Source organism: Capra hircus, chromosome 8 (assembly GCF_001704415.2).
Source record: "Capra hircus breed San Clemente chromosome 8, ASM170441v1, whole genome shotgun sequence".
Taxonomy (NCBI): domain Eukaryota; kingdom Metazoa; phylum Chordata; class Mammalia; order Artiodactyla; family Bovidae; genus Capra; species Capra hircus.
The window spans coordinates 60,521,577-60,546,970 of record NC_030815.1 but is presented as its reverse complement, the minus strand read 5'-3'; the positions used below and the strand labels follow the sequence as shown (position 1 = coordinate 60,546,970).

The window sequence follows — 25,394 nt, the reverse complement described above, 5'->3', positions numbered from 1 at the left end:
ATTGAGGTAAACACTGCATAGATCATTCTAGTTTCCTTCCCTTGTTTATCTGTAAATTCTTACTTCAATGGTGAGAAATCTGGCTTCCACCACCCAAAATCCATTTACTTCAGTTCCAATATCAGAAGTATCAGAATATCAGAAGGATAAAAAGTGTTAACCTGTTCCCATGAGAAACAACTTTACCATTGAGAGTAGAGTGCCTATGTTTGGTTCCTTTCGCACTGAATCTTACACACTTCCCTCATTTCCAAAGTTACTTAGGTCAGCACCTTTTCCTCCACTCCCTTTAAAGAGGTTGTTTCATACATCTGTAATACAGTTAGACCCTCTTGTCACAGTGTACATTTCTTCCTGGGTTATCCCAGCTTCTAAACGATTTTTTAAAAATTCATATTACAGTCATGCTATAGAATGAAGGCTTGTGTCTGTCCCTTACTCCCCAAATCATATGTTGAAACCTAATCCCCAGTGCAATGCTATGTGGGGGTGGGACCTTTAGAAGCTGATTATGTCATGTGGATGGGGCCCTTGTGAATGGAATTAGTGCCTTTACAAAAGACCCCAGAGAATTCACTCTCTCCTTCCTTCATGTGAGGTCACAATGGGAAGACATTTGTCTCTGAACCAGGAAGCAAGCATCCGCCAGCACCTTAATCTTGGACTTTCCAGCCTCCAGAAGTGTGAAAAATAAATGTGTAAGCCAGCCAGTCTATGGTTCATGGCTGCAGCAGCCTGAATAGATCACAACAAATATTCACTCACTGTGCTGAAAGTTCGATAGATTGTGACAAACGCACATTATGTACCCACCATTAGAGTATCACACAGCAGCTTTACCACCCTAAAAACTCCCTGTGCTTCGCCTATTCAACACTCCTTCCCATCACATTGACCTTTTTAATGTCTCCAGTTTAGCCTTTTCCAGAACAACTGCAACCACACGTAGACAGTCTCTTCATATTGATTTCTTTCACATAGCAATCTATGTTTAATGTTCTTCCATGTCTTTTCATGACTTGATAGTCATTTCTTTTTATTGCTGACTAATTTTCCACTGTATGGGTGTACCACAGTTTGTTTATCCAGTCAAATATTGAAGGACATTTTTGTGGTTTCCAATTTGGGGAAATTATGAATAAAGCTATTATAAACATTCATATGCAGATCTTTTTGAGAACCTAAGTTTTCAAGTCAATTGGGTAAAGACTTAGCACAATTACTGGGTTATATAATGAGATTATGTTTAGCTTTGTAAGAAACTATCAAAACATCTTCCTGAGTGGATGTACCATTTTGCATTTTTACCAGCAATGAATAAGAGTTACCGCTGCTCCACATCTTTGTCAATATTTGATATTATCAGTTTCTGGATTTCAGCCATGCCACTAGTATCTCAGTTTAATTAGAAATTCTCCAGTGATAAATGATGTTAAGCACCTTGTCATGTATTTGCCATTTATCTTTGATGAAGCATCTATTCAGATATTTCATTCATTTTTTAAATTGTTTTATTTTCTTTTGGTTGACTTATAAGAATTCTTTTATTTTTATTCTTTTATTTTTTCAGCTTCAGCATCATTCCCTCCAAAGTAATCCCAGGGTTGATCTCCTTGCAATCCAAGGGACTCTCAAGAGTCTTCTCCAACACCACAATTCAAAAGCATCAATTCTTCGGCGCTCAGCCTTCTTCACAGTCCAACTCTCACATCCATACATGACTACTGGAAAAACCATAGCCTTGACTAGACGGACCTTAGTCGGCAAAGTAATGTCCCTGCTTTTGAATATGCTATCTAGGTTGGTCATAACTTTTCTACCAAGGAGTAAGCGTCTTTTAATTTCATGGCTGCAGTCACTATCTGCAGTGATTTTGGAGCCCCCAAAAATAAAGTCTGACAGTGTTTCCACTGTTTCCCCATCTATTTCCCATGAAGTGAGATAGTTAGATATTAATAGCATCCCTGGCTCAATGGACATGAACTGGAACAAACTCCAGGAGACAGTGGAGGACAGAGGAGCCTGGCACACTATAGTCCATGGGGTCGCAAAGAGACGGACATGACAGAACTGAACAACAACAAAACAAATCCAAGGTCATATTTAATCCTGTATTTTTAAAGCATTTTTATCATTTTAGCTTTCACATTTAAGTCACTGATACACTTTATTTCTTATATGGTGTGAGGTAGGATCCAACTTCATCTTTACATGTGAGTATCAAGTTATCTGAGCACTGTTTGTCAAAAATGCTGTCCTTTCCTCATCAAATTGTCTTGACTTCTTTGTCAAAAATCAGTTGACCATTGTGATAGGGAGAATGCCCTTCAGTCAAAGACATTGCAATCTAATTTCTAGAATATATGAAGATGATATATTACATGTCAAAGGAGAATAAAGCTTTCAGATAAAGTTGCCAAACAGCTGGCCCTATAATAGGAAAATAATCCTGCATTGTCTGGGTAGGCCCAATGTAATCATCTTTGTTTGAACACGGAGGATGATGGCCACGAACTGAGAATTGCAAGCAGCCGCTAGAAACTGGAAAAGGGAAGGAAGTGGATTCTACTTTTTAAGAAAGGCTTTTAAATATATAATTCTACAAGCCTGTATTACACAATAGTCATAATTATAGAAATAAACTCTTTAAAAATACATGAAATCACTGTGGAATCCAGAAGCTGAAAGTCATTCAATTCTTATTCCCTTAGTAGACTGCATTCTCCTTACTCGGGAAGACTCTGCACTCGTTACTTTTACTAAACAGAATCACGTAACACACTCAACTGTAATACACTTATCACACTGTAATGAGGTCTGAAATAGTGATGTTTTCCTATGTCTTAACCATTTTGTGTAAAACTGCTGCTATAAGAAAGCAATATTTTAATACATAGCCTATATAATATATACTTTTATTATATATATGTTATATATATATTTATAATATAGTCATGCTTTCCTACATGGTACAATTTCAGGAGAGAGGTATTACCTCTATACTTTGGAGCCTATCATGCCTGGTTCAAATCCAACACACTTTTAAGCTTTATACAACCTGAAAAGAGTTACTAATTTGCCTTTCTAAGCCTCAGTGTTCCCCTCTGTGAAAAGGGATACCACCTCCCTTGCAGAGTGAGTGTAAAGCTAAACGAGTTAATGTGTGTAATACATGTTACGATGATTTGAAAACACTGATCTAAATCAGGGGTCAGCAAACTTTTTCTGTAAATACTTTATGATAGTAAATACTTTCTGTTTTCTTGGTCATACATCATAAAAACCAATCAACCTTCCACTGAGAAACAAAAATAGACAATATGAACTATTTTATATTGGCCATGCTCCCATAAAACTTTGCCAAAAAAGACTGCAGGGTGGCCCACAGCCTGTTTGCTGACCCCTGATACAAATCATCCAGCATAGCATCTGGCACACAGTGGGCACTCAATACCTGACAGCTCTATCATCTTCACTTTGTTTCTCCCTATCAGTCAACAATCTTTTATTGCTCTTGAGATTCAGTCACCATTCTAACTTCCTAACTTCCAAAATATTCAAAACTACCTATAATGATGCTGCAAAAGCTTCTGGGGGTCTCTCTCTGCTACCAACATCCAAACAACTGACTGATTATCTTCCATGATGTTACTGGACCACAGATGCTAAGGTAGACAGGAACTTCAAGACTATTGGTTCAGCTCATACTTAAATCCCTTCTATGACCCATCTCACAAATAGCTGTCCAACATGTCTGAATACTTCCAATGAAAGGGCAATAGTCTAAGTGTTTTTCTCTTGTCTGGTAGCTTGGAGTTTTTCTGAAAGCTCTTTATTGTGAGTTTAAGTTCAATATGGTTCAGGGACTTCCCTGGTGGTCCAGCAGTGAAGACGCTACACTTCCACTGCACAGAGAATGGGTTCAATCTTTGGTCCAGGAACTAAGATCCCACATGCCATGCAGTGTGGCCAAAAAAAGGAGTTCAATACCGTTAAACTTGATAAGCATATATTGAGTCCCTACTATATTCCAGAGACTACCACATGCTGGAGACACAAAGATGAATAAGATATAACCTCTACCTCCAACTCTTCACTGGACTTTCTTTGCCTGTTATTCTCACTAAAACAAGACACATATTCTCTCCCCTTGTGAGTCCTCCAGTTTTCAAACTCCCAATTCCTTCAACAATCCTTTACAAATTCCCTCATCCTCCTTTACACTGCCTTCCTCTGGACATAAAATCACACAGGCCCTACAAAGAAGCCCAGCTATGGCTGGACGATGGAGAATAAAGCCAACTTACAACTACATAGATTTAGTTTAGTGTCAACAATCTAAACCGTATTTGCCTCTTGAGAACTAACCCAGCCTTATTTACTTAACTATACCTATATCCCTTTAATTCTCCAAATGGCTCTACAGAATTAGAGCTAAGTGACAGATTTTTAGATGATATGGCAACTATTAACATTATTTCTTAAAGAAAAGGAAGATTTTAGCCTAAATAGCAATCAGGGAACCTATTTTAACTTGATCTAGTTTGACGGGTAGCAGAACTAATAACAGCATTTCTAGACTGAATTGATCCCCCAAAAAAGATTTTAAATTTTTAAAAAATTTCAAAGGTAAACATACTAAAAACTCCAATTTAAGGATTGTAATTGTTAGACCACATGTTTAAAAAAAGAAAATAAAATATAAAATATTATTTCTTATATTAAGGTTAAGCAGTGTTTTTATTTTATTTATTTATTTATTTTTTTTTAAGCAGTGTTTTTAAAATGTGTTTATGTGATGGATCCTAAAGCTAAATGTGCTTCTTACTATGGTTCATGGTCAGAAGTTTTTGAGAATCACTGTTCTAGACCATGCCATCTGCTATAGAAACAGAAGAGTAATCCTTCTCTTATGTCTTATAAAAATATATAAATTGGGCTTTAGAAAATTAAAACTTCTGTTCTTCAAAAGACACCATCAAGAAGCACAAAGACAACCTACACAAAAATTAAAAAGTTACAAATCATGTATTTGAAAAGGGACTTATATCTAGAACTACAGAATTCTGACAACAGTAAAAACAGCCCAATTAAAAATGGGCAAAGGATCTAAATAGATATTTCTCAAAAAAAAGATGTATAACTAGCCAATAGGCACATGAAAAAAATGCTCAATATCATTAGTCATTAGGGAAAAGCAAACGAAAACCACTGTGAGATACCGCTTCATATTACTTTGCAGGCTAAAATAAAAAAGACAATAAGAAAGGCTAGAATATAAATGTGAAAAAATTAGAACCCTCATACATTGCTGGTGGAATCATAAAATGATTAGCAATTTGTCAGTTTCACAAAATGTTAGATGACTCAGCAATTCCAATCCTAGGTATACACACAAGAGAACTGAACACCTATGTCCACACAAAAACTTGTACACAAATATCCAGAGCAGCATTATTTATAATAGTTATGAAGCAGAAACAACCAAAATATCCATCAACTGATAAAGGGATAAATATAATGTGATATATCCATACAATGGAATATTTTTCAGCAGTAAAACGGAAAGAAGTCCTAAAATATGCTACAACATGATGAATCTTAAAAATACTATGCTAAGCTGAAGGAAGCTAGATCCCAAAGGCCACATATAAGATTTCATTTATATCAAATATCCATAGTAGTCAAGTCCATAGAGGCAGAAAGTGGATTAGTGGTTGCCAGGGGCTGTGGGGGTTGGGGGAGGGGTTCAGGAATTGGGAGTTACCACTAATGGTTACAAGGGTTCTCTTTCAGGTGGTGAAAATGTTCTAAAATTAGATTATGGTGATGGTTGCACAAACAGGAATATACTAAGAACCACTGAACTGTACACTTTAAAGGGGTAATTTTATAGGATGTGAATTGTATTTCAGTAAAGCTCCTATAAAAAAATTTTAAACTCCTTGACAGCACTCCTTTATCAAAACAGTTTAGTGGAGGCTTCAAGTTCCTTCAAGTTTTTATCACTTATTTCCAGCTGAACTTTTGAATCCTCATCCCCTGCTATCCTCCCTATAGCACCTTCCACCTGTACCTTGAACACACAAGCCATTTTATCATTCCATGCCTTTATACATACTATTCATGCTGCCGAGAATGTCATACTGTTTTCTCTTTCTATTGAACTCGTGTACGTTTCAAGACCAAATACAGTTTCCTTCAAGAAGTCAACCCTTATTCCTCCAGACAAAGTTGATCATGCCCTCTATACTATAAGTACTGGTAGATTTAAGTACTGGTTGATTTACATGCATCTGCCCTTTTAATTGGAGAAGGCAATGGCACCCCATTCTGGTACTCTTGCCTGGAAAATCCCATGGACGGGGGAGCCTGATAGGCTGCAATCCACGGGGTCGCTAAGAGTCAGACACGACTGAGCGACTTCACTTTCAGTTTTCACTTTCATGCATTGGAGAAGGAAATGGCAACCCAATCCAATGTTCTTGACTGGAGAATCCCAGGGAATGGGGAGCCTGGTGGGCTGTCATCTATGGGGTCGCACAGAGTCGGACACAACTGAAACGACTTAGCAGCAGCAGCCCTTTTAATGGGCTTCCCAGGTGGCCCTAGTGGTAAAGAACCCACCTGCCAACGCAGGGACGTAAGAGATGGGGGTTTGATCCCTGGGTCAGAAAGATCCCCTGGAGCAGGGAAGGGCAACCCACTCTAGTATTCTTGCCTAGAGAATTCCACGGACAGAGAAACCTGCAGAGTTATAGCCCATAGGGTCACAAAGAGATGGAGATGACTGAAGTGACTTACACATACACAACCTGCTAATAGACTGAACTTGAGTTTATTAGACAGTTTGATATTCAGTCCTAGAACCTAATGCTTATAAGCACTTAGCAAATGTTTACTGAACAAATGAATGATAAAACATTTCCTCACTATTGACTAGAAACACTGCTATTTTTTTCTCCAACTAGTTTAACTTGTAAATCCATACAAATATAACTTTAGTGTTGACCTTTAGAGACCAGTAAAATGGAATAAAAAGACAAATTTGAGGCCAACCTTGAGACTTATGGAAAATTACTATAAAGTAACATTTCATGGGGGTTCATAGTTCAGATACTTATCATTGTTGACTGAACACACTTACTGAAGTCAACACTCTTTTATTCAACATATTAAATGTGTTGTTTAACTCTGGTAACCACAGCTGTGACTTAGTTAACGATCTCAATAAATCCTACTTAAATCAGAGACAGGAAAAAATTATGCAAATGAATTCTTATCTGTTTTTCTGCCCAAGGCATATTTGATAACAGATAAAACATACTCCAAATAGTCTCTACTTAATAGTCACAAAGCCATTTGAGGTTTTATTTGGATCAAAATCAAATACAAGGAAGAGGAGAAGCCTGCTATGTTCACAAATGATTTTATTTCAGAAAGAAATTACACATTAAAAAGAAGATATAGTTAAGAGCTTATATTCATGTCTGGAAGTGACTCTAAGAAAGTAAACAGTTATTAAATATATAAAGCACATGATTTAAAAAGACAGTAATAGATAATAACAGATGGGCTTGCCTTAGGTTCACCCACAAAATAGTGTCTTTTGTCTAAAAACAAAGATATTGGTCTTTGAGACAGCTCTTTAGACATGAGTTTGTACTTCCAGTGGACTTGAAAAAATCAAACCAATCACACCAGGCTCCACATAGGCTGTGTCATCAAGTAGGATGGAAAACATCCATCAATTAAACCTTGCAGCTAGATAGGATGTCTTCCACTAATCTCTTGTAAACCCAGGCATCACCCTTAAGCCGCTGCCTCCTGATACCCACCACATCGGGTTTTTGAAGCTGGCACACTTCTAGTTCAAACTGCATTGTCACTTTGCCAAAATCTGACTGTGTTTGACACTTCAGTGTATAGCTGTGAAAAACAAGATAAGAAGCCAGTTAGTAGGAGAATCATGAATATTTTGTATAATACAAGAGATTTCTAAGCCTCTAGGAGGCCAGTGGGAAAAATGAATCATGATTTCATATTAAGCAAGGTAGTACTGTTTACAGTTTCCAGATGACCTAGCTATGCATTAGTGATGGAGTATGACTAGTGTTTTCCCAAAAGCTGAAACAGAATCTTTAAAAAAAAAAAAAAAAAGCTGAAAAGGCTTTATCAGAATTCTCCCTTGCTCCAAAGAAAAGTGCTTTATTCATAGCTATACAAGCCATTCATGCTTAAATCTTTTGGCATCCTTTATGCAGCTCTTTCAATGGTGTAACCTGTGAACATCAGGCCATTTCCACAATGTTCACAACAAAAGAAAGCAGAAGGAAGATGAAGAATATTTTATTTTGTGCACTTCATCAGAACTTCTGTCTTTCATATAAATTAAGCTGAAGCCACCAACCTGTTAGTAAGAAACATGTTTTTGAGGTTTTTCTAATAGTGAATGTGAAAGTTCTTCAGTTGTGTCCAACTCTTTGCAACCCCATGGACTATATAGTCTGTGGAATTCTCCAGGAGTGGGTAGCCCTTCCCTTCTCCAGTGGGTGGGTAGCCCTTCCCTTCTCCAGTGGGTGGACCTTCTCAACCCAGGGATAGAACCCAGGTCTCCCACTTTGCAGGCAGATTCTTTACCAGCTGAGCCACAAAGGAAGCCCGATTTTCTAACAGTAATAAGAGGTTATGATCATTATAACACTTTAGGGCAGAGTTATAAAATATATCGCTCTTTTTCTTACTTGTGTCCTTTGGGGCTTGATCTATTAAAAATAAGCAGTCAATACCAGAAATGCCATAAGGTATACCCTGTAGTTAAGGTTCCTGATGGGAAGATGAAGCACAGAGCAATGTAGTCACATCAAAGATAAAATGTGGTTCTTCTTCATTGGAAAAAGATAGTAATGGAATATAACAGAGATTAGTGACACCACACCACTGAAAAGTTCGTTATTCTGCTTTGTCACAAAGAAAGTAAAAACAGGTAAGATAAAAAGAAAAATAAGGGATCAAGGCAGACCTTTGGGTGGATCAGGAAGTTCAAGGAACAGATTATTGGTTAGTAGCCAGTTAGTGATCTGACAGATTATATGCTAAAGGAAAAATAATTGAAAGCTTTCTCATATAGATTCGTTCATGAGAGGTTCTGCAACTGTGAATAAACCCCCAGCATGAAAAGCAAGTCAGGGTTAGACGTGTTCTAATGACATCGGAAGAAGAAAGCCAGGATTCACATAAGGAGTGCTTGCCAACACTTAGAGATAGTGAAAAGTAAAATTACTGTTGCAAAAGATTCTTTCTTAAAATCTTCTCTCTATTGACTGTTCCATTTAAATATTTTTGTTAATTTATTAGTGGCTCCTCTTTGTCATTGTTCAGTCACTAAGTCATGTCTCTTTGTGACCTCATGGACTACAGCACACCAGGCTTCCCTGTCCATCACTATCTCCCAGAGTTTGCTAAAATTCATGTCCATTGAGTCAGTGATGCTATCCAACCATCTCATCATCTGTTGCCCCCTTCTCCTTTTGCCTTCAATCTTTCCCAGCATTCCAATAAGTCAGCTCTTTGCATCAGGTGGCCGAAGTATTGGAGCTTCACCATCAGTTCTTCCAATGAATATTCAGGGTTGATTTTCTTTAGGATTGACTGGTTTGATCTCTTTGCAGTCCAAGGGACTCTCAAGAGTCTTCTCTAGCACCACAATTCGAATGCATCAATTCTTTGGCACTGAGCCTTCCTTATGGTCCAACTCTCACATCTGTACATGACTACTGGAAAAACCACAGCTCTGTTCGCAAAGTGATATCTCTGCTTTTTAATACACTGTCTAGGTTTATCATAGCTTTCCTTCCAAGGAGCAAGTCTTTTAATTTCATGGCTGCAGTCATGTCTGCAGTGATTCTGGAGCTCAAGAAAATAAAACCTGTCACTGTTTCCATTTTTTTCCCCCTTCTATTTGCCATGAAGTGATGGGGACTGGATGCCATGATTTTAGTACTTTGAATGCTGAGTTTTAAGTCAGTTTTTTCATTCTTCTAGTTTAGTGCTTTCATTCTTCTGTTAGTGCTTTAAAAATGAAATTTTAGAGAGATATAACTAAGTGGAAATGCTTAGAAATATGAACATCTTAAGTAACCAGAAGCGTTCTGGCTATCCAAACCATGAGATCATGACCCAGGAGGTTTTGATGGCAGTTCACTCAACAGTGGGAAAGAGAAAAAGTGACATACTTTCTAAAGTACTGAAAACCAATCCTATCACATAGACATCATAAAGAGGAGTGTATATATATATATCCTTGATTTGTTTGAGGTATCTCATAAATTTAGATTACAATTTAGAAATATTATTGTTAAGCAGAACATTAAAGAAAAATAGAAGAAGCATAAGAAAGCTGGAAGAAATTCAGATTTTTCTATTTTGAAAAGTCTAACTTTGAAAGCGGTGACAATATGGTCACTTAAAAAACTTCTAAAGCCCATATAAAACAAGAGAGAATAAATTATAAACACAGACATTATCATAAAAGCTTTTTTGGAAAAAATGAGATAGAAGAAATACATATTTTTAATAAGGGGAGAGGGGATTCACCCTATATTTTCTCAAAGTTCAAAAGACATCAAGTAATAGATACAAACATGCTTCTTACCCCTTCTGTACAAAGTCAACGTGCTTCTTTGGAAGAACAGACATTATTTCATTCAAGAGTTGATCTGGATTCACTAATCTGGTGGTAGTCACATTATAGTGAGGCTTAAAAAGAAAAAGGAGGGGTGAGAAGTAAATCCTTACATCAACACAAAGACCATCCTACCTGATTTAGAGATCCCCAACTCCTCAATATAGTACCATTTCAAGTGGAAATATTTCAAGACAAACAGAATTTACAATCAACTCTTAGTAAGTTGGACTGAGCTGGTACTGGGAGAGCCTAGAGAAATCATGTTTATTAGTAATAACCTCCATATCATCAATTTTTATACTTGCATCTTCCTCTCCTACCAGGTTTTTAAATAAGTAAATAAATATTGAATAATGTCTATTTCTCTGAGCTCTACCTATTTCCCCCTTCCTACACTGTGATAAAGATTCCTGCAGTGTAAACTGTGAGAAAACAAATGCCCTAGGAAATTTCACTTGTATATAGTTGGATGTGTTTCCTTAATTCTTTCTTGATTACTTAAGGAATTTTATAGAATCTCAGGACCTGATTCTATGACAATTCTATGAAGGAATGAATATAACAGGTTTTTCTCATTCACTCACAGCATATTTCTCAGAAATAATTTCATTCCTAATTGGTAACTGTCTATCCATTCATCCAGCAACTATTTATTGAAGGCTTACTAGGTGCCAAGCACTGCTTTAATAGGTCCCAGAGACAGACAAGAATCTCTGCCTTCCTAGTACTACCTTTATTGTCAAACAAAATTATACCTTGTATGTCTTTAAGATTTCAGTTCTTTTTATAAATAACAAAATGCTGAGGTTGGAAAAGACCCCACTACCTTACTTTTTAAATGAAGAACCTATGACCCAAAGAAAAAATATAAGTTTCTTAAGATGGGGTTTCCCAAAATGTGATTAAAAAAAAATTATAACTGGACTTATAACTCTAAGTGGCACACGTATACTTTTTTTGGGTCACACTGCATAGCATGCGGGATCTTAGTTCCCTGACAAGAGTTCAAGACTGTACCCCGTGCAGCAGAAGTACGGAGTCTGAACCACTAGACCACCAGGGAAGTCCCCAGATAAACATTTTTATGTATTTCTTCCAATCTGATTTAGAAAAATATAGTTAGCAAAAACTAATAATATATGATTTCCTTTTAAATAAATACAAGCTCTTAAAAAGTCATCTTGATTGTGGTGGTTTCGCAAGTGCATTCTGCATGCCAAAGTATATGAATTGTACATTTTTAATATATGCAGATTATTGCATGTCAATTATACCTCTAAATCTATTTTAATTCTGCATCATATAATGCTCACTTTGGCAGCACATATACTAAAATGCATCATATAAAGAAAGTATCAGAAAAATTACAGTGTAGATTATACACTGATATGCCGATATAAAGGCGACTGTCAAATGACTGGAGTTCAGGAACCTCAGTTTCAGGTTATAAGAGGAACAAGAGGCACAGCTATGACAAGCTCCTCTGTCTCTTGGCTTCCAACTCAGGACTTTTTCACCAAATTAACTTGGTCTTTTCAAGATAATAACAAACTACACACTTTCAAATCACAATTCAAGTTATTCCTTTTGTAAAATAAAGAAGTGATCTTATTTTATCTATTTAAAATTCAGATTTTTAAAGACTCCTTCCTAAAAGAGGGCTTAACTACATACGGTTTGTTATCTCAAAAAACTAAGGTGTTCTTCGTCCCATCTTTTATCTTTTTTTTGCCCCATCTCACAGCTTGTGGGATCTTAGTTCCCCAAGGGATCAAACCTATGTTCCCAGGAGCAGCAACACTGGACCACCAGGAAAACCCCTTTGTACCATCCTTTTAATTTTCTATAAGTTTATAATTTTTAACAACCAGGTGGAAAAATGAGGCTAATCTCCGAAAGCAAGTCCTTCAGTTCTGAAAAACTTTACACATTAGAAAGGGTTAAAGATCCAAAGTTAGATAAAGTTTCAGATGTTCAGATGTGCTAATTAGAACTGTGGTTCTGCTACACTGGGGTTAAAATGCTCAACATTGACAAAAATAATGATACTTGACACTGGAACACCTTATATCAATAAAGCATTTCATATGCAATGTAGCATTTCATACAGTCTTGTTTACATATCCCAACTCTGTGAAGCTGCCAGAGACACTCTCTCCAGTTTTTACAAATAAAGACATTGAGAAAGTCAGAGATAAAATGACTTAGCCAAGCTACACTATATGAAGCTGAGGCTATAACCCAGGTTTCTCATTCCCATCTTGTCATTTTTTTCCTACATTCTGGAAGCACTGGGAAATACCTAGAAAGCCAATATCACAGCAGTTCCTACTGAAAAATGCATTCAAGTTCCAAACAATTTACATAGGTGAACATTTCAAGGATGTTATCCATTAGTATTTGATAACTGCTTAGCATCTCAATAATGTATATAATTGGACAAGTTTCCTTAATCTTCTTTATTTACTGTTCTCATAGAAATGACACGTGATTTTCATAATCCCAGTGTCAGGGTTTGAAATATCTCACAACTGTCTCCAACTAGAGAAATCTCAGAATAAAAGGATAAAATATGCCTAATAAACAGTCATATGAAACATAAAACTCCAGTGAATTATGTAAGTTCTACCAGGTAACAGATACTAATGGAGAAGTCCTATCTTCTCTCACTTTAAGGCAGAACATAAATGAGATCTCAACATTCTCCCCTGAAGCGCCCAGCCTCCCTTCTGGGCCTGTTGCTATTCTTCTCACACACACCACACTCAAAGTTCAAATTAACTTCCCCTGCATTCAAATATTTCCTGAGGGCCTACAAATGTACCCATGTGTCAGGGACTCTTCTGTGTACCAGAAATAGGACAGCTGAGCACAAGTTCCCACCCTTCAGACAGTTCCTCATACACGCCCCATGCTTCCTCGTCTCCATGTTGCCTCTGAGATTAATCCCCCTACCTGGACTTGAATATTTAAATTTTAGTTATTTGTCCACCCAAAAGACCAACTGTATGTAATCTACCTCTGCATTAAGCCCACTGCATAGTAACATATATACTTTAGGTGCTCAAAAAATATGTACATATTAGCTAAACAGATAAATAAGTAAACTAAAAATACTAATCAATTCACACATTCAGTACTTTGGAAAAAAAAATAGTACAATTAGCAGTCAGCTTCTAAAATCCATATTAAAGAATTCCAGTCCACCTACCTTTAGTCTTCTTGGCCCATCTTTGACAGAGCCTTTCCTTTTGCTCCTGGTAAGCACTGTGATAACCTTATCCAACCCCTTCTCGAGGCTCCCAAACACTTTGGTTCCTTTTCTTTTTGGAGTTTCCTCTACATGCACTTGGTTGAGATTGAGTTCTACTGAGCGACACCTAAGGGGAAAAAAACCAAAAACCTCATGAGTAGGAGCTGCACTTCCACCTGTTGGCCCCTCACAGAGGTGCTTTTGTCATGCCTGATAGGTGCCAGGTATGCCCAGGCCAGGCCATCTTATTCTTCTTCAGGGAGCACGAAAGCCATTTCCCACCCAAATGCAGCCATCACCTGTCCCCCGAGCCAAATGCCAAAATTATTTTTCCCTCTACCTGTTATTTTTAATGTCAAATCTGTAGAAGAGTTGAGCAAAATACATAACAACCACCCACATATCCTTCTAGATTAATATTATATTAATATTTTGTCACATTTGCTTTCTTTATGTATCAGTTCAGTTCCGTTCAGCCGCTCAGTCGTGTCCGACTCTTTGCGACCCCATGAATCGCAGCACACCAGGCCTCCCTGTCCATCACCAACTCCCGGAGTTCACTCAGACTCATGTCCATCAAGTCAGTGATGCCATCCAGCCATCTCATCCTCTGTCGTCCCCTTCTCCTTCTGCCCCCAATCCCTCCCAGCATCAGAGTCTTTTCCAATGAGTCAACTCTCTGCATGAGGTGGCCAAAGTACTGGAGTTTCAGCTTTAGCATCATTCCTTCCAAAGAACACCCAGGGCTGATCTCCTTTAGAATGGACTGGTTGGATCTCCTTGCAGTCCAAGGGACTCTCAAGAGTCTTCTCCAACACCACAGTTCAAAAGCATCAGTTCTTCGGCGCTCAGCTTTCTTCACAGTCCAACTCTCACATCCATACATGACCACTGGAAAAACCATAGCCTTTACTAGACGGACCTTTGTTGGCAAAGTAATGACTCTGCTTTTGAATATGCTATCTAGGTTGGTCATAACTTCTCTTCCAAGGAGTAAGCGTCTTTTAATTTCATGGCTGCAGTCACCATCTGCAGTGATTTTGGAGCCCAAAAAGATAAAGTCTGACACTGTTTTCACTGTTTCCCCATCTATTTGCCATGAAGTGATAGGACCAGATGCCATGATCTTCGTTTTCTGAATGTTGAGCTTTAAGCCAACTTTTTCACTCTCCTCTTTCACTTTCATCAAGAGGCTTTTTAGTTCCTCTTCCCTTTCTGCCATAAGGGTGGTGTCATCTGCATATCTGAGGTTATTGATATTCCTCCCGGAAATCTTGATTCCAGCTTGTGCTTCCTCCAGCACAGCGTTTCTCATGATGTACTCTGCATATAAGTTAAATAAGCAGGGTGACAATATACAGCCTTGACGTACTCCTTTTCCTATTTGGAACCAGTCTTTATGTATATATAATAAATATATTAAAAATAAGCCATCAAAGTAACCCATCTGAAGATATCACAACCTTTATTCTAAAACACTTCAGTACACATCAATGTGTCAATATTTCCTACATAACCACAATCTTTATTATATCAAAAAAGTGAGTAATAATGCCATCCGTGCACGCTCAATCATGTCTGACTCTTTGCTTCTGTTAGTAGACATCTATACTCCACTGGCAGAAGTGCACGGAAAGACGGGCCTCAGCACAGGAACCTCGGCCCCAGCCTCCCAGTCGGCTGTATTTTTTTACTTTATTTATTTAGTTTTGGCTGTGCTGGGTCCGCACTGCGACACGGGCTTTTCTCTGGTTGTGGCGAGCAGGGGCTACTCTCCAGTTGCAGTGTACGATCTTCTCATTGAGGTAGCTTCTCTTGTTGGGGAGCACAGGCTCCAGGGCACACAGGCTTCAGTAGGTCCAGTTCCCAGGATCTAGAGCACAAGCTCAATAGTTGTGGTTCACAGGCTTAGCTGCTTTGCAACATGTGGGATCACCCCAGATCAGGGATCAAATCCATGTTCCCTGCACTGGCAGGGGGATGCTTTACCACTGAGTCACCAAAGAAGCCCCTGCTGTATTTTAAGTTAAGGTGTCAATCCTACTGCTGATAAGTCTCACAACTGCCCCCTGAGGAAGGCAGTGTCAACATCCTCAGTAATGACCACAGACTATGTTTATACAGACATTCCTACAGTCCCTGACAGAATTCACATGCTGGTTTACCTTAATTGGGTTTATCATATATGAAAAAAGGAAATCTGGTTACTTACACTGAAGAGCAAACGAGTCTTAAAAACTGAATACTTACCGCCTCTCAGGGCTAATGACTCCTGTTATTAACTTCTCTGTTCCTGTTGAATTTACTGGCATTTTAATTGGGGTTTCTTTCAGGAACTGGTTTCCAGCTATTAGAAAAACAACAAATACAAACCATATGTAGTTTACATGCTATGGTTTCAAAATTTTTATCAATAATGCATGTATCACCTCATTCACCGGCTCAGAAATATTGTAATCACTTGCCCAGTGATGTCAACGTGCTAATTCTTTAAAGAAATGTTTCCATGAGATTTACAATAAAAACAAAATCATTTTGCTTTACAAGTGTGACTCTGCTTTTTCTTCACTGTAAAACTGAGGCCATGCTTATGATTTTGTTATAAATATCACATGAAAAATCTAAATAGAATATATAAATAATACTTAATGATTACTGATTCTCGTTTCTATAAATAAAAGTCAATCTGTATTTATACCTTTAATTGATATATTACTGAGAGGTGTTAACTCAATTCATAGCCCTTTCAACTCCTGTCAGGCAAAGAGAGCAGTCCCCTGTGAAAGCTGACAAGTTATTAAAGAGGTTGCGAGCTTTAGTTATTTTTATACTCCATATTCCAGAATTTGGGGTTTTATTCTAGCAGTGTATTTATAACTGATATAGTTTGCGACAAACCTGCATTAGCAATCTGGCTACTGTTATTTAGCTAACTTTTTGTTCATGATCTAAAAGTTGTATACTGCTTAGAAATATAAGATACCAAGGTTGTAAGAGATCAGGGGTTTTGTTTTATTTATGACTATATAGCATTACTCTCACTGGTTCCCCAAGAACAAGAAAATAAGATTAATCAACAATACCTATGAAAACAATATTCATCTTTGTGTACTGAGGGCTTCTACTACCATACATAGTTACCCTTCAACAAACTCTCATTAAATGGATTAGACAGGATTCAGAAAAATAAAACTAATTCTTAGGTCAAAAAATGACTCAGAGGGACTGCCCTTTTGATCCAGTTGCTAAGACTCCATGCTTCCAATGCAGGTGGCTCAGGTTTGATCCCTGGTCAGGGAATTAGATCCCACATGCTACAATGAGGACCCAGAGCAGCAAAATAGTAATAAAAAATAAATATTAAAAAAAAGACTCAGAGCAAAAGTAAAATGCAAAGTGCTGATGGAGGCTATCAATTGGGGCTTTGGCCACTGCTTCTCTTGGCAGCCCTTACATTTAAAGAAAAATGGCCAAAAATAGCTTCTGACCAATGTAATCTCTCACAGGGACAAGATATGTAAATTAATGACACTTTAAGATTATAAATTCTAAACTACCTATATTTTCAAAACTTTCAGAATTACATAAATTTTTATTGAAAGTCAATAATAGAAGGGACTATTTTTTTATAATAATTTTTTTTTTAAAAGCCCTGAATGGGTTACGATGAGTTAAAGGTCCATTCTAGTTCCCTACCCAACCTCACAACTCACAAAGGCCCTTGTAGGTATATTAAGAGAAATAAGAGAAGAGAAAGAGAGACAATGCAACAGCAGCAATTACTATGTGCAAATATTATCTCATTAACACTCATAAATAACCACAGGCTTTCACACATCACACCAAACCAGCCTCATGATTTTAGGGAAAGTGTTGATTCAACTGGATAATGCTATCAACAGAACTTCCAGCAAATATTCTCACCACGTGTTTCATAATATCTTTATGTACAAGAAGTAGACTCTAGAACTGGCTATCAGTTAGTCAGTTAGCAAACTGGAAACACAATGGCAGGATGTGGGCAGCCATTCACAAGACAATGTTTCCCAGTGTAGGTTCATTAAGATTTTAACGTAACACACAAGTAGGTCACAACTGCTGGAAAGAAAACTAATAAAGTTTAGGTGTCATTTCTTGAAAGTGACAAAGACTAGATCACAGTAAATAAAATCCCTTCAGGCTGTCTCTAATTTATTCATTTCTTCATTCAACAGAAATGGCCCCCATTATATACCAGGCACTAGGTTTCCCCCAGGTGGCACTAGGGGTAAAGAATCTGCCTGCCAATGCAGAGACATGAAAGACACAGGTTTGATCCCTGGGTCAGGAAGATCCCCTGGAGGAGCGCATGGCAACCCACTCCAGTATTCTTGCCTGGAGAACTCCACAGACAGAGGAGCCTGGAGGGCTACAGACCAGGGGGTCGCAAAGAGTCAGGCAGACTGAAGCAACTTGGCATGCATGCAGGCACCTAGTAGGTATAAGATACCAAGTATGGCTCCAGCTAGGTACTATGCCATGTCACAGTAAAGCAAGACAGAGGCTACTCTCATGACACTGTCTCACCCTGGTGAGACCTCGTACTAGAAAACTGGATTCAGTTCTAGGCACTATGTTTTAAACGGAGTGACAAAGTAGAATGTGCCCAGATAAGATCAGCTATGAAAACACTGAGATGTCACCAAGGAAACAGCTTGAATAATTGGTGATGATTAAAATGAAGAGGAAATCAAGGTAAATGAGACAGCTGTAATATGGACACAGCTCTAGGTATCCGGAAGGGCATCAGTAATAGAACAGGCAGAACAGGATCAGACACCAGAACTGGAGCTCCAGACGAGTAAGAAGGGCTCAGCAAAGACTTGAATGGAGTCATTCCATGCCGGGGCAGAGGGGCAAGCAAGGTCTCAGCCGACATGTACAACCTTGGGCAGATCCCTTCACTCATCTGAGTCTCAGCTTCCTCCGTTGTAAAAAAGGTACTAAATCATTTCAGTCATGTCTGACTCTGTGCGACCCCATAGACGGCAGCCTACCAGGCTCCCCCATCCCTGGGATTCTCCAGGCAAGAACACTGGAGTGGGTTGCCACTTTCTTCTCCAATGCATGAAAGGGAAAAGTGAAAGTGAAGACGCTCAGTCGTGTCCAACTCTCAGCAACCCCATGGACTGCAGCCCACCAGGCTCCTCCATCTATGGGATTTTCCAGGCAAGAGTACTGGAGTGGGTTGCCCTTGCCTTCTCCGTGTGAAAAGGGTAGGGGGATTAAATCAGCTATAACTTGCCTTTCACCTTTGATATTCTATGATGCTATGATTCAACTCTATAAACGTGGGAAAGAGAAAAACTTAATAACATTTGAGAAAAACCTGAAGTTGATTAATATGCTTTCATTCCAGCTAATGCAAACAACATACGCTTAAAAAACAGCCTGGCTTCTCCTATAATTCCTGAGGGCAATGCTAGCCATTTCTGATCTGCTATATGTTTATTTAGCATGGTAAGAAGAAGGAATTTCAAGATATTTTGCTTCTGTTTAATCTAAACAGCAAATACCTTTTGAGGGTGTACTGTAATGATTTGGTGTAGTGAGTATTTCTCTTTTATACTGGTTCTTATTAACTGGAGTCTTTGGCTCAGGAAATACAAAGCACTCTTCATTCTTTACAGCAGACTTAGGAGTATATACATTTTCTTTGTTCTTTAATTTATTGGCAGATGCCCTGCATAATACTGGAGTTAATGATGTAGATTCCAGGCCATTTGATTCTGTCCAATGCTTGGCAAACTGGAAAAAAAAAAGTTACTGGATAAAGCACACTGAAGAAGAAAAGTCAATTTCTTTACAACATGCCTTAATCATTTGCAAATTACCTTGCACCATTTTTATTAAAATGAAACACTATCAAGAGGATATTATTGGTGATACCAGGAAATTTGAAAATGTATATTCAGTTCTCTTTAGTTAGTACATGTAGATCACTTTAGGCTGTTCTATTGACAGGTAATTTTCAACATGTTTCAAGCTGTATTTAATCAAACACACCCAGATTCTAGGCAATTGAGGATGGCCACAAATAAATCCCTAAGAATTGCCTCCCATATCTAAACTGCCAGTTTGCTTCTAATATGTACCAAGAAATAAAAGTTTAGTCAATGACCAGCATAGAAAAACTGTTCAAATGTTCTAACAGAAATGTTGCATAGAAAATATGTCTTAATCCTTTTAAATTTATGGTTGAGCTTGCAGAAAAGATAGGAAAATCCTCAGAGGTCAAATAAAAAACAGGAGCATGAATTTAGAAATGTGATCAAGTCTGAAACTGTCTGCTGCCCTAAGGGCATCTACCCACTCTCTCGCATAATCTACTGCAGGAGAAGAGACCTATGCAAGGTGCTAAGTTAGAGCCAAAGCTTCCAGGTAAAGCCAGGAAGGGCCAAAACAAAAATGAAAGGGTGAATAAATTTAAACCTGCCCTGTAAAGGAGTCGGCAAAAACACCTGTCTGTCCTGGTTATGGCTCTGGTTATGTTCCTTTAACAATTGCTAAGTAACCACAGGACAGTCTTCACACAGGTTTGGAGCTCAAATTCATATCCCAGAAATTTCAGCCTTAAAATTTGATTTAAAATAGTTCTAGTCCTAAATGGTTGTATTCCAGGAACATGACAAAAGGAAACACAATTCCTATCTGAAAGAAAAGCTTCAATCCAGCACAACCTAAGACCTCAACCCTTAATCCAAGCCTCAAAGCATTCCCAAAGAGTTCCAAGAAAAATGAGCCTATTAAAAAAAAATCACAAATGATACAAACACCATGAGCAAAAGTTAGGAGAAAAAATAAACAAAAGAAACAGACCCAAAAAGATGTAAGATATTAAAAGTATCAAGTACAGAACATAAATATGTTCATATGTTTGAAATAATAAAAAATTTAAAACATGAAAAGAAAAATGTTAAAGCAATTTTGAAGAAGAATAAAAATCCCTAGAAATAATGCAATGATAAAAATGAAAAATTCAATGGACATGTCAAATAGCAGATAGATAGAAATGAAAAAAGAACATGAATGTGAAATAAATCTGAAACGATCTAGAATACAGCTTAGAGAGAAAGATATGGGATATATGAAAGAGAGTTTAAAATAAATGGAAGACGAAGCTCTATGGTCTGCTGCTGCTAAGTCACTTCAGTTGTGTCCGACTCTGTGCGACTCCTTAGACGGCAGCCCACCAGGCTCCTCCGTCCCTGGGATTCTCCAGGCAAGAATACTGGAGTGGGTTGCCATTTCCTTCTATGGTCTAACATATACCTATTATATGTTCCAGAAATAGATAATAGAGGCAATGAAAGAGCACTACTCAAGATATTTTCTAAAATTAATTGAAGGTACAAATCCTCAAATACAGGAAACACAATGAATTGCAAACAAAAAGAAATCCATATCTATATTTGCCAAGTTGTACAACTCTAGAAGACACTACTCACCCAGACAGTACACCTAACAATGAGACTGCAGAACACCAAAAGCAAAGAGAAAATCCTAAAAAGAGCCAGGGAGAAAAGACTAACTAGAAAGCAACCTGACTGACACTGATTCAGTACAGTCACTCAGTCGTGTCCAACTCTTTGTGACCCCATGGACTGCAGTATGCCAGGCCTCCCTGTCCCTCACCAACTCCCAGAGTTTACTCAAACTCATGTGATGCCATGCCAGTTGGTGATGCCATCCAACCACCTCATCCTCTGTATTCCCCTTCTCCTCCCACTTTCAATCTTTCCCAGCATTCAGGGTCTTTTCCAGTGAGTCAGTTCACATCAGGTGACCAAAGTATTGGAGTTTCAGTTTCAGCATCAGTCCTTCCAATGAATATTCAGGACTGATTTCCTTTAGGATGGACTGGTTGGATCTCCTTGCAGTCCAAGGGACTCTCAAGAGTCTTCTCCAACACCACAGTTTAAAAGCATCAATTCTTCAGCACTCAGTTTTCTTTATAGTCCAATTCTCACATCCAGACATGACTACTGGAAAATCATAGCTTTGACTAGACAGACCTTTGTTGGCAAAGTAATGTCTCTGCTTTTTAATACGCTATCTAGGTTGGTCATAGCTTTTCTTGCAAGGAGCAAGCGTCTTTTAATTTCATGGCTGCAGTCACCATCTGCAGTGATTTTGGAGTCCCCCAAAATAGTCTGTCACTGTTTCCATTGTTTCCCCATCTATCTGCCATGAAGTGATGGGACCAGATGCCATGATCTCAGTTTCCTGAATGTTGTAATAAAGAGTTGCAAGCCAACTTTTTTGCTCTCCTCTTTCACTTTCATCAAGAGGCTCTTTAGTTCTTCACTTTCTGCCATAAGGGTGGTATCGTCTGCCTATCTGAGGTTACTGATATTTCTCCTGGCAATCTTGATTCCAGTTGTGCTTCCTCCAGTCCAGCATTTCTCATTATGTACTCTGCATGTAAGTTAAATAAGCAGGGTGACAATATACAGCCTTGACATACTCCTTTCCCTATTTGAACCAGTCTGTTGTTCCATTTCCAGTTCTAACTGTTGCTTCTTGACCTGCATACAGATTTCTCAGAGGCAGGTCAGATGGTCTGGTATTCCCATCTCTTGAAGAATTTTCCAGTTTGTTGTGATCCACATAGTCAAAAGCTTTGGCATAGTCAATAAAGCAGAAGTAGATGTTTTTCTGGAACTCTCTTGCTTTTTCTATGATCCAGCGGATGTTAGCAATTTGATCTCTGGTTCCTCTGCCTTTTCTAAATCCAGCTTGAACATCTGGAAGTTCATGGTTCTCCAAGCCTGGCTTGGAGAATTTTGAGCATTACTTTGCTAGCATGTGAGATGAGTGCAATTGTGCAGTAGTTTGAGTATTCTTTGTCATTGCTCTTCTTTGGGATTGGAATGAAACTGACCTTTTCCAGTTCTGTGGCCACTGCCGAGTTTTCCAAATTCGCTGGCAAATTGCTGACACTGATTACTCAATGGTAACCACAGAAGCAAGAAGACAGTGGAGGAGAAGGAAATAGCAACCCACTCCAATATTCTTGCATGGGAAATCCCATGGACAGAGGAGCCTGGTGGGAGACAGTTCACGGGGTTGGACATGACTTAGCAACTAAACAATTCTTAATTAATTAAAAACAAAACTATCTCTAGGAGAACAGGGTGGGGGCGGGGGGAGAGTGGAATAAAATGTTTAAAATGAAGAGTGTAAAATAACTGATAAACTAGAAATCAATATACAGAGAAACTACATTCCAAAAATGAAAGTGAAAAAAGACAATTTTAGCTGATTTAGAAAGAGTGTTTGCCATCAATTGTGACTTCCACTAAAGGAAATTTTAAAGCATACACTTCAGGAAGAAAAAAAATAATTTTAGAATGAAGGATTTGAGAGATAAGAAGGGTAAGTAAATGAAGGGAAATGTGAGTCAATCAAAACAAATATCAATAGCATTACATTCTAAAAATGTAATTTATGAAGTTGAAAATGTATAGAACCAAAAAAAATTGTGCCACAGTTATGCAAAATTAACTACTGGAGGAAAATGAGCGAAAGGTCCATGGGACCATAGTATCCAGTGATTTTATGCCAAAACATTTTAAAACTTAAATGAAATGGACACTTCTAGAAAAACAAAATTCACCAAACTGACAGAAAGAAATTGAAATACTGGGTAGTCCTATAAACACAAAAGAAAACTGAATCGGTAGTTGACTAGCTTCTCACAGAAAAATTCCCAGCCCAGACAGTTATATAAGCTCCATCATACACTCAAGGAAAATATAATTAATAGCTCTTAAATACCATTTCAGGGAATAAAAAAGACTATGTTCCAAATCATTTTAAAAGACAAACTATAATCTTAATATCAATCAGATACAATTAATATAAGATGGGATGGGATGTAAGAACAGGGGAAGAAAGACTTTCACTCTTTATTCAAAATAGTTCCATAATGTTTGAATTTTTTTACAAGATGAATATACCCATGTATTACTTATACATAACAAAACAAAAATTTTCAAAAGAAAAAAAAAGTCATTTAAGAAAGAATTGGCCAATCTCACTTAAGAACATAGAAGCAAAAATTCTAAATGAAAATTATTAGTAAACTAAGCCCAGCAACGTGTAAAAAAGATAGAAATACATCATGACAAACTGGGCTTATCCAAAGGATGCAAAACTGTTCCAGAATAAAATCTATTAACATAACATATGCTACATTAACAAACGGAAAGAACAAAGCCAGATGATTATCTCAACAGATGAATTCTGTCTAAGCTTTTTTTCTGCAACTGACATTCTTAATTTTTAAGCAAACCAGGATAGATGAGAAAATTTTCCTAGTCTGAAAAATATGGGGTGGGAGGCACAGAGAAGAGAGAGGGAAAAGGGGGATAACAGGAAAAGGGAAAGAACAGAGAAAGGGAGGGTGAAGGGGAATGAAAAAGAAAAAACAAGCACCATATTTAATGGTAAAATATTAGAAGCATCATTCTACAGTTGGGAAGAACACAGAATGTCTGCTATATTGTTAGGACTACTAAGTACAGTAATAAAATGACACTAAAGGCATGAGAGTCCCTTGGACTGCAAGGAGATCCAACCAGTCCATTCTGCAGGAGATCAGCCCTGGGTATTCTCTGCAACGAATGATGCTGAAGCTGAAACTCCAGTACTTTGGCCACCTCATGCGAAGAGTTGACTCACTAGAAAAGACTCTGATGCTGGGAGAGACTGGGGGCAGGAGGAGAAGGGGACAACAGAGGATGAGATGGCTAAATGGCATCACTGACTCGATGGACATGAGTCTGAGTGAACTCCGGGAGTTAGTGATGGACAGGGAGGCCTGGCGTGCTGCGACTCATGGGGTCACAAAGAGTCGGACACGACTGAGCGACTGAACTGAACTGAAAGGCATGAGAATTGGAAATAAAGTGACAAAACTATCATTCACAGCTGATTTTTCATAATATGTGAAAGAATATATAAAGTATAAGAATTTAAGAGTTTATGAAAGCTGTTGAATTTAAGAACAATACACAAAAATCAATTTCTTATCTATACACCAGTATTAGACAGTTAGAAAATGTGACTTTAAAAAGCCTAACACTCCCAATAGCAATAAAAAATAAAAGTACTCAGGAATAAATCTAGTAAAAGATATATAAGATCTTTTGGGAGAAATTTATAAAATTTTATCAAAAGCACTTAACTAAAACCTAATAAAAAGCAAGGTATACTATGTCTACAGATGAGGGGTTTCAGAGTACAGACCTCAATTTTTTCCCAAATTGAATCTTAGAACCAATGTAATTTCAATTTTTAAGTGTATGTAAAGTTATAAATTTATCAAAAATTTATCAAAATGACTCTAATATGTACACAGAAATGCAAAGGAACAAGAAATAGCCAAGATATCCCTATAGAGGCCTAAGA

At 37.8% G+C, this 25,394-nt stretch overlaps 1 protein-coding gene across 2 annotated transcripts in view; it reads right to left on the bottom strand.

The window, feature by feature from the left end:
- The window catches only part of MELK (maternal embryonic leucine zipper kinase), a 71,540-nt gene continuing 53,559 nt past the window's right edge, over positions 7,414-25,394 (bottom strand). For both annotated transcript variants that reach the window (XM_005683873.2, XM_018052179.1), the window contains 5 exons: positions 19,496-19,727; positions 16,191-16,287; positions 13,899-14,067; positions 10,655-10,758; positions 7,414-7,929 (listed from right to left, as the gene is read on the bottom strand). In XM_005683873.2, coding sequence (XP_005683930.2) covers positions 7,752-7,929; positions 10,655-10,758; positions 13,899-14,067; positions 16,191-16,287; positions 19,496-19,727 — 780 coding nt within the window. In that variant the 3' untranslated portion in view covers positions 7,414-7,751. The remainder of the gene's footprint in view (positions 7,930-10,654; positions 10,759-13,898; positions 14,068-16,190; positions 16,288-19,495; positions 19,728-25,394) is intronic.